The 13,966-nt window shown below is 45.4% G+C and overlaps 1 protein-coding gene across 1 annotated transcript; it reads left to right on the top strand.

The window, feature by feature from the left end:
- Positions 1-11,009: 11,009 nt before the first annotated feature.
- Positions 11,010-13,016, top strand: CBY3 (chibby family member 3). The gene is given in 3 exon segments (XM_067730244.1): positions 11,010-11,059; positions 12,331-12,892; positions 12,894-13,016. Coding segments are annotated over 3 exon segments (735 nt in total).
- Positions 13,017-13,966: the final 950 nt, after the last annotated feature.

Below are 13,966 nucleotides of genomic sequence, written 5' to 3'. Positions count from 1 at the left end.
AAGATCTTTTCTTGATAATGCAAAAGGTACTTTGAGGTATTGGAGTATTTCTTTAAAAGAAATAATCATTTTATAATTAGATGTCGAACGTGTGGGAGATTGGGTTGAATGTATTTTGACCTTATAATCTGCAAGATGATTTTCAAAATAAATTATTTATATTCATTTAAAAATGCACACATGGGAACTTCCCTGGTGGTCCAGTGAGTAAGACTCTGCGCTCCCAATGCAAGGGGCCTGGGTTCGATCCCTGGCCGGGGAACTAGATCCCACATGCATGCATGCCACAACTAAGAGTTTGTGTGTTGCAACTAATCGTTCAAATGCTGCAACTAAGAAGCCTGCATGCTGCAACTAAAGATCCTGCATGCTGCAACGAAGATCCTGCGTGCTGCAACTAAGACCCAGAGCAACCAAAATGAATAAATTTAAAAAAAACTTTAAAAAATAAAATAAAAATAAAATAAAAATGCACATATGCTTTGGCCCAGCAATTCTACTCCTGGGACTATATCTGTATCTATATCTAGGTTTGATAGAATATTCACATGATGTACTTGTATTTAAAAATATACATGGGCTTCCCTGGTGGCACAGTGGTTGAGAGTCCGCCTGCCGATGCAGGGGACACGGGTTCATGCCCCGGTCTGGGAAGATCCCACATGCCAAGGAGAGGCTAGGCCCTGAACCATGGCCGCTGAGCCTGCGCGTCCCGAGCCTGTGCTCCGCAACGGGAGAGGACACAACAGTGAGAGGGCCGCGTACCGCCAAAAAAAAAAAAATATATATATATATATATATATATATATATACACAATGATGTGCATTGCAGCATTGTTTGTAGTATCCAAATCCTAGAAACAACCTAACCACCATCATAGAGAACTGGTTAAATAAAATATAGCTCATCCATATAATGGTTCTGCATTGGAAAACTTTCGGTGAACACATATGTATATAGATATGATTGCCAAGATTTAGTGTTATGTGAAAAAGCACTGAGAAAAGTATGTTTCCTTTCATGTTGCAAAGGGAGCTATATTCTCATGGATATAAGCTTGGACAAACAAGCTTTCTGGAAAGATGCAGGAGAAACTGCTAAGAGTGGTTGATGCCCAAGAGGTGGCTAAGACTTTGGATATGGAAAGGAGATATTTTTATAATGCGTATGTTATTTTTTCAGTAAGTAATCAAATTTCTGCTTTTGTGCTTAGATTTTCAAAAAAGATAGAATATATATTAAAAATCCACCATAGGGCTTCCACCGCAAGCCTAGAGCCCATTCTCTGCAACAAGAGAAGCCACCACAGTGAGAAGCGTGAGCACTGCAATGAAGAGTAGCCCCCATTCACTGTGACTAGAGAAAGCCCGTGCGCAGCAATGAAGATTCAACACAGCCAAAAATAAATAAATAAAATAAATTTTTTTAAAAAAGTAATCTTTTGATGTTCCGACTACCTGGTTTTTGTTGCAAAACCCCCTATATATCTTGACTCCTACCTTACTTCTTTGGAGCAGTCACTCTGAGCTATCTGAGAGGCTATACCCTGGGCTTAAGTCCTCAGCAAGCCCACCAAATAAAACATAATTCTCAACTTTTAGGTTGTGCAATTATATTTTTTCAGTTAACAGACTGCTCTTCAGCCACTGTCACTGGACCTCCTTGTACCTCCTCCTGGGTTCAGATCTCCTGTTTCCTCAACTCCTAGACCCCACATTTTAAAAATTCAACTTTATTGTACAGTTCCATAATTTTGGTAATGTACAGCACATACCATGTAACCACTACATAATGAAGATATAGAACATTTCCATTACACCATAAGTTTCCTCTGAAGTTCCCCGACACCAAATATGAGTTCTCTTCTGACACCACTTCTGTCAGTTCAGTTCAATTTTGACACTAACTACCCGGTTAGTTTCAGACACCACAGGTTTAGAGACTAAGACTGCCCCCACATCAGATGCCCAGCTGCAAATGAGGTGCACAGGCTATCCACATGTCTGCTTGACCAGCTACAAATTTGGGGGTTCCATGACACCCCCCCTTCAGGTTCAGTAATTCAAGAGAATAACTCACAGAACTCAGGAAAGTGCTTTACTTGCTATCACAGGTTTACTAAAAAAGCTACAACTCAGGAACAAATGGAAAAATGCATAGGGCAAGGTATGGATGTGTATGTGTGTGAATGTGCAGAGCTTCTGTACTCTCTCTGGGCATGCAACCTCCCAGCACCTGCATGTGTTGACCAAGCTGCAAGCTCTCTGAACACCATTATTTAGGAGTTTTTATGGAGGTTCCATTAGTAGGCACAGTTGATAAATCGTTGACCATTGGTGATTGTACTCAATCTCCAGTCCCTCTCCCCTTCCTAAAGGTCAGAAGTGGAGCTGAAAATCCTACTCCTCTAAATCACTTGGTTTGGTTTCTCTAGCACCCTTATCCTGAATTGATCAAGGGGCCCAGCAATAATCACCTGATTAGCATAAACTCAGGTGTTGTTGGAAGGGGACATCATCATAATGATATGAATGATGATATGATATTCATAATGATATGAATAACAAAAGGCTCTCATCACTCAGGAAATGCCAAGGGTTTTAGAAGCTCTGTGCCAGGAACCCAGAATAAAGACCAAATGTATTTTTTTATTATACCACAGTTTCCTCATATCCATTCCCATTCCGTCCCCACCACCAGCATCAGGCAAAAAATTGATCTGCTTTCTGTTACTATAGAAAAGACTGGTCATTTCTAGAGCTTAATATAAATGCAATTATATAGTATATAGTGTTTTGTGTCTGGCTTATTTCACTCATATTGTTTTGAGATCCTCATCTGTGTTGTAAAATGTATCAGTAATTTGTTGCTTTTAATTGCTGAGTAGTAGTCTATTGTACAAGTATGCCACAGTTTGTTTATCCATTAACCAGGTAATAAGACAACTGGGCTGTTCTCAATTTTTGGCTATATGATATACAACTGCTATGGACATGGTGTACCACTCTTTGTATAGACATATATTTTATTTTTCCCTTAAAACCCAACATTTTCACTTTTTCTTGGTTTACTACCTCAATTAATAGTTACATCTATCCCAAGAAAGACTGTGTAATAATTTTTTTTGAAATCTTGCGCATGTAAAAGTATCTTTATTCTACCCTCACATAGTTTATTTAACTTTATTGAAATATAATTTACATACCATAAAGTTTTCCCACTGTAAGTGAATGATTCGTTGATTTTTAGTAAATTTATAGAATTGTGCAACCATTACCACAATCGAATTTTAGAATAACTCCACCACCGGACTTCCCTAGTGGCGCAGTGGTTAAGAATCTGCCTGCCAATGCAGGGGACACAGGTTGGAGCCCTGGTCCGGGAAGATCCCACATGCCGCGGAGCAACTAAGCCCATGCAACTCAACTACTGAGCCTGTGCTCTAGAGCCCGTGAGCCACAACTACTGAGCCCGTGTGCCACAACTACTGAAGCCCACGCGCCTAGAGCCCGTGCTCCACAACAAGAGAAGCCACTGCAATGAGAAGCCCGTGCACCACAACTAAAAGTAGCCCCCGCTTGCTGCAACTAGAGAAAGCCTGCGTGCAGCAATTAATACCCTATGCAGCCTAATTAATTAATTTTTTTTAAAAAAAGAATAACTCCACCACCAAAAAGTTCCTTTGTGCCTATTTGTAGTCAACTCCCAACCAACCCAAGGCAACCATAGAACTGCTTTCTCCCACTATTGATCTCCCTTTTCTAAATATTTCACATAAATGGAATCATTATCTGACTTCTTTCACTTAGCATAATGTTTTTGCACTTCATGTTGTAGCATGTATCAAGAATTGATTCTTTTTCCATTATTGAATAATATTACATTGCATAGATATACATTTTGTTTATCCATGGCCACACCGTGCAGCTTCCAGGGATTGAACCCGGGCCAGGGCAGTGAAAGCGCCGAATCCTAACTACCGGACCACCAGGGAACTCCCTGTATACAAGTCTTCATATGGACAAGTTTCCATTTGAGTAGTACATAGGAATAGAATTGCTGACTTGTATGCTAAGTTTATGTTTAACTGTTTGACACTACTAAATTGTTTTCCAAATTGGCTGCTGATTTTACATTTCCCATGTAGGAGGATTTGTTTCTCCACATCATCGCCAATAGCCATTTTAGTAGATATAGAGTAGTATCTCACTGTGGTTTGCTTCGGATTCAGTGAGCCCCCCTCTGGCAGTGAAGCTGTTGGTTTGTGCAGCCTCCCCAATTCTGGGACAGCTAGCTTGCTGACCAAGCTCGGGGAATGTTAGCAGCCTCAGACAAGAATGCCACAGACTCTCACTGTTCTAACCAGAGTTCAGAAGTTTTTCATGGATAAATGCTTCTCAATTTCTCATTTACTTATGGTCAATTTCCAGAGCCCTAAATCTTTAAAAAAATCTTTTTTTCCAGTTTCATAATTGTTTTCTGGGGAGAAAATTTGCTGACTACTTTTGGTTGAAAATTTTTTTCTCTGTATGTTTTCGCTGTTTCCTTTCAGCTGTTTTCTGTTTGCTTGCCTTGGTCTCTATGTTTTACATTGCAAGGGTATTTTTGTTTTGTTTTTGTTTTTTGCCTTGTCTGCACATTGGAATTACCTGGAAAGCTTTTAAAATCCTAGTGCCCAAGCTGTACCCCCAGAACATTACATCAGAATCTCTGGGGGAGGGCCCAGCCAGCTGAGAATCAAAATAATTAAATGAACTATAAACCACTGAAAAAGAGAACTGTAAACAAATTTTAAAAAGGAAAAGAAAAGGGCTTCCCTGGTGGCGCAGTGGTTGAGAGTCCGCCTGCCGATGCAGGGGACGCAGGTTCGTGCCCCGGTCCGGGAAGATCCCACATGCCGCAGAGCGGCTGGGCCCGTGAGCCATGGCCGCTGAGCCTGCGCGTCCCGAGCCTGTGCTCCGCAATGGGAGAGGCCACAACAGTGAGAGGCCCGCGTACCGCCAAAAAAAAAAAAAAAAAAAAAAGGAAAAGAAAAATAGAATTAATAAGTCTATACCTGTAAAGAAAAAACTCACACTCCTCCTGTGTTGCTTTTTTTTAAAATAAATTTATTTACTTTTTATTTATTTATTTTCGGCTGCGTTGGGTCTTCATTGCTGCGCATGGGCTTTTCTTTAGTTGCAGCGAGTGGGGGCTACTCGTGGTTGCGGTGCGCAGGCTTCTCATTGCGGTGGCTTCTCTTGTTGCAGAGCACGGGCTCTAGGCACGTGGGCTTCAGTAGTTGTGGCTCGCAGGCTCAGTAGTTGTGGCGCACGGGCTTAGTTGCTCTGCGGCATGTGGGCTCTTCCCGGACCAGGGCTCGAACCTGTGTGCCCTGTATTGATAGGTGGATTCTTAACCACTGCACCACCAGGAAGTCCCCCTCCTGTGTTTCTTCTTTACTGTCACACTACTACCACATTCACATCACTTCCTACACCAGATGTGTGGCAGTTTTCCCCATTGCAAGCAATTCTGTGACACCAGCTGGGTGTCCTACAACTTAATTCTGACACTAGCTACCTGGAGATAGCTAGTGTCAGATCCCACAGGTTAAGGGCTTAGTTCTGTAAGACTGACCCCACTTCACATGCTAATCGCAAGAATTGGATCCTCAGCTTACCCGCAATTTCTGTCCGACTTGGCTATAAATCAGAGGTTTCCATGACTTCCTCCCCCTTGGCTTCGATTATTTGCTAGAACAGCTCACAGAATTCAGAGAAACACTTACATGTATCAGTTTATTAAAGGATATGATAAAGGATACTGATGAGCAGCGAGATGAAGAGATACACAAGGCGAGGTCCGGGAGGTTCCCAAGCATGAACTTCTGTCCCCATGGAGCTGGATGTGTTACCCTCCCAGTACATGGCTGTGTTCACCGATCTGGAAACTTTTTGAAACCAGGACTTAGGGGATTTTTATGGAAGCAGGATCAATCATTAACTCCATTTCCAACCCCTCTCCCCTTTGGAGAATGGGGGAGGGGAGGAGGGGCTGAAAGTCCCAAGTGTCCAATCATGGCTCTGTCTTTCTGGTGAACAGCTCCTATCCAGGAGCCCACCATGAGTCACTTCATTAGACCAAAAGACACTGCTATAACTCAGGAAATTCTGAGGGATTTAGAAACTGTCAGGAACAGGAGTCAAAGACCAAATATTAGAACAAAAGATGTGCCTGGGGGCGGAGATATATATATATGTATATATATATATATATATATGTATTTTTTTTTCTCTATTATCTCACCATACCAGCAGAGGAGAAAGAAGATCTCTTGCTTACAGTAGAATGCTGAGGGCCGACTGATAAGTATGTGCTAGTGTTGGAAAAGCATAATTTGGCAGTCATAAAGATTGGATCAGGCAAGAGTCACCAGTGGATGCTAACTTTAGTGGGAATTTTGAGGAACAGGACATTTAAATGGTCTTAAAAGTGCCTGCCCACAGTAGGGAAGGTTCCTTTGCAACACTTAAATGCAATACCTATCCCTAGATGGGATCCTGTACTAGAGGGAAAAAATGCTATAAAGGACATTCTTAGTAAACTGACAAAATTGAAATATGGATGGTTGTATTATATCAATGTAAATTCATAAGGTTGATAACTGTACTGTGGTTACGTAAGAAAATACACATTGAAGTATTTAGGGCAAAGGACTATGATGTATGTAAAAGGATCAGAAATGATCAAGGAAATAGGGTAAAATGCTGAGTGTAGGGGAATCTAGATAAAGGGTATACTGGTGTTCCTTGAACAATTTTTATTAAAAAAATTTTTTTTCCTTGCACAATTTTTAAAGTTACAACTTAAAAAAATAAAAAAGCCAGGGGATTTTCCTGGTGGTCTAGTAGTTAGGATTCGGCACTTTCACTGCCGTGGCCAGGGTTCAATCCCTGGTCGGGGAACTGAACTGAGATCCTGCAAGCCACGCAGCGAGCGTGGCAAAAAAAAAAAAAAAAAGTCAGGCTCTCACAATTCAAGACAATTGTTCAGAGTTGTTCAGATCCTATAGAGCCTATTTTGGAAGTTAGAAGCCCCCAAATAATTCTGTTTTCTGCAGGAAGCCTCAGATTTTCATTTAAATGATAACAGGTACCTGTATAAAAAGGAATATTCAGGACAACTATATATGGGCTAATCAGAATATTAACCCACCACACATTCTTGTTTAAATGTCTATAAACATAAGCCTACCTATTTACAGCTGTTATACAAATATAAAACCACAATAAATTTATAAATTACCTATAAAGTATTTAAATTAACATTTCAATAGGACAACAAAAAATGTTTTTCTGCTGAAAATAAGTGCTATTTGACCTGTGATCTGCTCCCAGTGCCCTGAGGCAGATGTTTCCAAATTCTGCTGCCACACACTCTGTACTGTGTCATGATGCACATTCTAAGTCCACTTTTCACTCTTCAGAAGACTTTGAAATCTTCCATTCTCAGGGGGACTCAGTGCTCTCATGCCTGTCTGCTTACCTTCCCCTCTGGTTAGCCACTATCACTCAAACCCAGGTGCAGACTCTCAGGTTCCAGGGTGCTTCCTGGTGGTTATCTAGAGCAAATAGAACATCATCAACACTTTTTTTCAGTTATTTTTTAAAACAAAATTTAAACATTTTCTATAGAGTATTGAAGATTCCAGAGAACATGCATGTAACTAATTTTAAGGCAAAATGGCTTGGGAGCAGCATGGGTATGAGAGAGGAAGCAATAGCAACACTTAGACCACCACTGTGGTTACCCCTCATGCTGCATCCCACCCCTGCTGAAACCACCAACCCCATGAGGAAGGCTGAAGGAGAAGCTAAAGAAGAAAAGCCCAAGGGAAGGATGAACCACATAGGAGATGGGCATCCTTTCATGCATCCTAAAAAGGCACCGTGCAGAAAATGGAAGTACCAGGTGAAGCGTGTGCATTTTGTATAACTATGTTCTTCTTGTGTTCCGTACTACTTGAATTACTGTTTTTATCAGGTCTTATACAAATGCAAATATTTGTAGTTTTTAAAAAACTATGTTAGCACAGAGAACCCCTCATTGTTTCAGAGAAGGTTAAATATCACTAACAGATTATCATAGAAGCTGGATTGAAATGGTCATGAGGGTAAACAAGATTTTGCTTCCTTGGTTTTGGAACTATTCCTCTTGGTTGCCAAGAGAAGGGATCCACTGACATTTACAGCCACTATGGCTGTGAAGAAATGAAAATTCTTTTTTAAGTCCTCTCTCCTTTCCTCTGTGCCATCAGAATGAGCTTTACGTCCTTAAACTCAGACCTGTTGGTACTCCTTTCCTCACAGGCTCCAAATCTGGTCTTTTCAGTGACATTTAGATGGAGTGCCTCAAAGGAGCCAGGAACCATTGTTATTGACTGTGCATTTTTAAATTCTACAGTTTTCGGGACTTCCCTGGCAGTCCAGTGGTTGGGACTCCGCGCTTCCACTTCAGGGGTCATGGGCTTGATCACAGTTAGGGGAACTGGGATCCCGCATGCTGCACCGTGCAGCAAAGAAAAAAAACCAAAACAAAACTAGTTTTCATTAAATTTCCTCAAAATCAAGGTCTGTTTGTGAAAGGAGTTAACATGTTAAGTGGGAATTATTCCTCCTCTAAACTTTTCCTTTTCAAATCATCAAAAAAGACTTCCTTGGGTTTTGTAGCTTTTCCTCTTTTGTAGACCATGGAAATAGGGAAATTGAAAGTTGCTGAATACCATTCCTGATGATCACTCAGGACCTTCCTGAAATGTCATGAGTGTTAATGAAAAGTAGCTTTAATAACATAGACACAATTGGGGGGGTGGTGGAAGAGGGAGTGAGGGAGAGAAGGCGAATGTGTGATTGGCTGGGTTAATATATTCCTGGGCTCTGATTCCATGTCCATTAGATAACCTTCTGAGGGCTGATTCAAGCTTATCCTGATGATAAGAGAGAGCTTTGAACAGTGAGCATAAAGGTTTATTGGTGGAAACTGACATTCTAATTCTAAAATTAGGATAGAAATTCAATTACATGGAATTGAAATTATATGAAAATTCCAAGGACCTAGAAAACCAAAGCAGTCTTAAAAAAAACTGTTTGAAGATTTACATTACCAGATAAAGACTTACTGTAAGCTACAGAGGAAACTTCTGAAGGTAATGTGTATCTTCATTATCTTGATTTTGGTTATGATTTCTTACATCAAATTATCCAAACATATCAAAGTGTGCATTATAAATATTGAATATATGTAGTTTATTGTGTCAATTATACCTCAATAAAACTGTTACAGAAAAAGGTTTCCCAGAAGGTGGCACTACTACTTGGCTCTGCCCTATGTTGTGAGCTCCCTGGAGCTGGGTGACCCCTTCTAGAGCCATCAGGATGCTGGATTAACTAGGAGGCCCCTGCAAGAGACCCTTGGGGTCAGGAAAGCCAAGTAAACGTGATGGCAATTGATTGGGTGTGGCTGGCGAGTAGGGCTGACTTCATTTCCTTCCACAGCTCAACACAGCACTTGTCCTTCAAACAAGCCCAACTCCTTTGTACCTTTAGCCCCTGTCTTCATGTAGCTAGAGTCTCTCATCATTCAGGTTTTAGTATGAATATCAAGTGCCTTCATCGAGTGCCAGGTCTAAATTGGTTCCTACACCTCATTTTGTCCTAAAGTCACTTTCTGTATTTCTATATTTTCTTCATGGCATGTATCACAACCAGAAATTCTTATTCATTTAGTTATTTCCTTTCATTAAAAAAAATTATTTATTTTATTTTTACTTCTGGCTGCTTTGGGTCTTCGTTGCCGCGTGCGGGCTTTCTCTATTTGCGGTGAGCGGGGCTACTCTTCGTTGTGGTGCGCAGGCTTCTCATTGTGGTGGCTTCTCGTTGCGGAGCACAGGCTCTAGGCACGCGGGCTCACCAGTTGTGGCTCGCGGGCTCTAGAGCACAGGCTCAGTAGTTGTGGCACACGGGCTTAGTTGCTCTGCGGCATGTGGGATCTTCCCAGACCAGGGCTCCAACCCGTGTCCCCTGCATTGGCAGGTGGATTCTTAACCACTGTGCCACCAGGGAAGCCCCATTTCCTTTCATTTTTATTACCTATTCTCATCCTCCCTCTTTTTTTTTTGCGGTACGCGGGCCTCTCACTGTTGTGGCCTCTCCCGTTGTGGAGCACAGGCTCCGGACGCGCAGGCCCAGCGGCCACGGCTCACGGGCCCAGCCGCTCCGTGGCATGTGGGATCTTCCCAGACCGAGGCACAAACCCGTGTCCCCTGCATCGGCAGGCGGACTCTCAACCACTGCGCCACCAGGGAAGCCCTCTTCCTCCCTCTTTTATGCTGTTGACATCCTACAAATCCCTTTACTGGGGGTGCACCCACCCCACAGGTGCCTTAAGTGTTGGCTGACAAACTCACAGTTGCCCCTGACAATGACTGACTGAGGGCTGGGTGAGGGAGAAGGGCACAAAAGATTGGCTCCCTTGCAGTAAAGAGACCTAACTCTGTGGCACAATTTCTACAGTTCCCCGTGAGATCTGGCTAGAGCTCGTCTCCACTTGAGGCCACATTCCTGCTTAGCTTTAGCTCTTTTCCCTGGCCTGTCCTGCTTCCCTTACTCCCTTCTCCCAAAAACACTTCCCCAGTAAATCCCTCAATAATTCTCATCTGAGGCTCTGCTTCTAGGAAACCTGACCCATGACACCCTTGGTTAGCTTCATGAGGGACTATTTTGTTCAATCCCCTAGAACAAATTCCTATCTTAGGCTCTGCTTATGACATTCTCCCCCTTAAGAATGATAGCTTGATGACGGAAGATCTTCCTCACGTTGGAAGAACAGTGTCTGGAACAGAGAAGGCACTCAATAAGTGTGCTGAATGAATACAGGGGAGAGCCCGGGGTCTGTTTTATAGATTAGCTGATCTGGCCTAGAGGCATTGTGAGTCATAGCCGGTAGACAGCAACTGAGTGGTTCAGAGATGGGGCCAGGCCTGGGACAGCAGTTTGGCACCTCCAACACATCCTCCAGGTGAGGTACAACATGTGAGGATTATTGGGGAAGGATCCTCTGGAAAGATGCAACCTCAAGGGTGGGTCGGGTTCTAGCCTTGGGCTTCCAAGAGACATGTCCCTGAGCCAGATCTAGGGGGTAGTACTGCCCAGCTATGTGTGAGGAGTAAGTGTGTGTTGAATTAATGAAGGCATGACAGAGGTAACCCTGCCCCAGGGTTCCTTCTCTTTTCACTCTCCATTGGGAGAAGAGGAATTCAAAAGAAAGCATATAGTCTTCTTTCTCACACAACAGAATCAGAACGTACAGGAATGGGGGGAGAAGGAGTATGGGACATGTCTGTTATCTGGACTTTAGTTTCCTTGAGCATGTAGTCTGCTTTGGATAAAAGTCACATCCAGTCTGTGCAACCCCTTTTGGCTCAAGCCCTAAGCATAGGTCCTAGCCCATGGCACATGCCCCTACTGGACTGACCACACCAGACTATGATCTACACGCACACATCTGGCTTCCCAGCTGGACCAGGAGCATCTTCAGGGCAGGCATAGGCTGTGCTGGCACCCTCTACCCAGACCAAGGCCTGGCACAAAGCAGATGCCAGTCAGTTCAAGGTTGTAAAATAACTGAATGACGAGGGCAGTAATGCTGTTGGGTATGCTAGACATCCACCAGATACTTTTCAGAATGTAGATCCAGCCCTGGCTTCGCAATGCTTCAGCAGCGCCCTCTAACCCACGGAAGGAAGTCTAAACTTTTAAGCCTGCCTGTACAGCACCCTCATATAGTGTCCTGGTCCCCCTTTCCAGCTTCCTCTTCTGCTATTTCCAGCTCAATACCCTACACCAATCCTACCCCAAGCTCTTCCTCACATGTGCAACATTCGAGCCTTGCCTAGCTCTTCACTCTGCCTAGCGGCTCTCCCTTACCCACCCCCAATCTACCTGTCAAATTCCTGTGCATCTTTTAAGTACCTGCTTGTCTCTGCTATCATTCCTTCCTCCCTTAAGGGCCTATTAACCCCTTCCAGCAGCCACCCAGCACTCAGAGAGCAGGGTTCTGGTCCTTCACCTGCCCATCTATCCCCAAAGCCTGACAGAGTAGTCTTTGGGGAAGGGGGTTTCGGGGAGACTTCTGCTAGTACGAGTGTGCAGGGATGGACTCCTCAGTGGCCAGCAGCTGGCTAACCCTGAGCGCCAGCTGCGGGCCTGAGCCCTGCCCACCAGGCCTCGCGGTTTGAGGGGGCAGCACGTCCAAGCAGGCTGCTCACCCAGACTCTTGCTCTCCAGCAGTGCCCCTGGCTCGCCTTTATCATTCTGGACATCGAGGCTTGCGAGGCAAGGGAGCAGCCTGGGTCGCCCGCGTCCTCGAGGCTCTGCTCTGGGTATCCGTGCGCCTGACGAGGCCCACCCGGCCCTTGCCCTGGAGGCCTTCGGGTACTCGGCCTCGGGCCATGCGAGCCGCCTGTGGGAACAGCTGCGGCAGTTCTGGGCCCACCATTTCTCGCGGCGCTTCTCGCCGCGGCGCCCTCCGCTGCGCCGCATCTCCTCCATGTCCACCTTCTACCTGCTGGACCACCAGACGCGCCAGGCAGAGCTAGGCCTCAGCTACGGCACACCGCGCACGCGCCTCAGCGACGAGGCCTTTGTGTTCCGCGGCGGCCGGTGGACCACGGAGGGCCAGCCGGTGCGGTCGCGGCCGCAGCTGCCCTCGCCGACCACCTCGGGCTGGAAGGCGCAGGTGCAGCGGATCAAGAGCCAGGTGCTGCTGGAGGAGAACAACTACCTGAAGCTACAGCAGGAACTGCTCATGGACATGCTGACGGAGACCACAGCACGCATGCACCTGTTGGAAAAAAAAGAGAGACCACGAGGCAAGCACTGCCGCTGCGGCGCGCGCCTGGCAGAGGAAAATGCGCAAGCGCGAAGGCGCGTGCAGCGCGCTCCTGACCGAGCCGCTGACTCCAGAGTCGCGGTGACGCAATAAAACCCGTGCAGCGCATGCGCATCTCGCTCCACACCTTAGGCCCGGTCTCGTTCCTGTGGCCCCTAGAGGGCCCGGCCAGGACTGGGCTCCGGGTGCGCGGGGGTCCGCTGCGCGCCTTCAGGGACCATCACTCCGGGCCTGGTGTGGAGGGGAGACTCAGCCAGCAGTCCGTCTCGGGAGGGTGCGATAGGGCGGTGGAGGAAGATGTTTGCAGCCCGTTGGAAACGCGGAGTGGGAGCCAGGCTTGCAACAGTGCAGCAGGGGGCGGGGATGGCCGGCGATGAGAGGTAGTGGTAGCAATGGCTTTCTTGGCCCGAGGGACGGAGGGCAAAGTCCGGGAGGCAGGGAAACCTGGGCTCAGGGATGGAGGGTGCGGTTGGGCGGGCGGGCGGGCGGGGTCGGTGACCTTACAGTTGGCCTTTCCCTCCCTGAGGCGATCCCGGGAGGGGTTTCAGCCCGAGTCCAGGATAAAAGTGTATTTTACGACCTGGAAACTGTTTCCCGAAAGAATCCCTCGAAACTTTGAGCTCTGCCTCCCGCTTCTGGCTGTGTGGCTTTTGGCGAGTCGCTTTTCGTTGCGGGTTTCCTTTTCCTCTCTCTAGAATTATGGGTCGGGGATACAAACAAGCACTGTCCAGAGCTAATCCAGCGCACAGATAGGATTTGCTCGACCCACCTTATTTTACAATTTTGCATGAGTTGCCAACATTTAAGAATTTGGAGATTTCACATTAAAAATCCAGATTTCCCGTGTTCTCCTGAAAACCCAGAAGACTCAGCCATTGCTGGACCTTGGTTTTGCCCAGCAGCAGTTGCCTGAATTGTGGCTGTCAGCTCCTGCTCAGCTTCACTCCTTTCCTCCTATAGGTGTCTGATTTTGGATCTCCTTCTATATCCGTTCTAGATCGATGTTCTCTCCTGGAGCATAGGGAACCCTGTGCC

This window comes from Pseudorca crassidens, chromosome 3 (assembly GCF_039906515.1).
Source record: "Pseudorca crassidens isolate mPseCra1 chromosome 3, mPseCra1.hap1, whole genome shotgun sequence".
NCBI lineage: Eukaryota > Metazoa > Chordata > Mammalia > Artiodactyla > Delphinidae > Pseudorca > Pseudorca crassidens.
The sequence above is the reverse complement of the archived record's forward strand: the minus strand, read 5'-3'. Positions and strand labels throughout refer to the sequence as shown.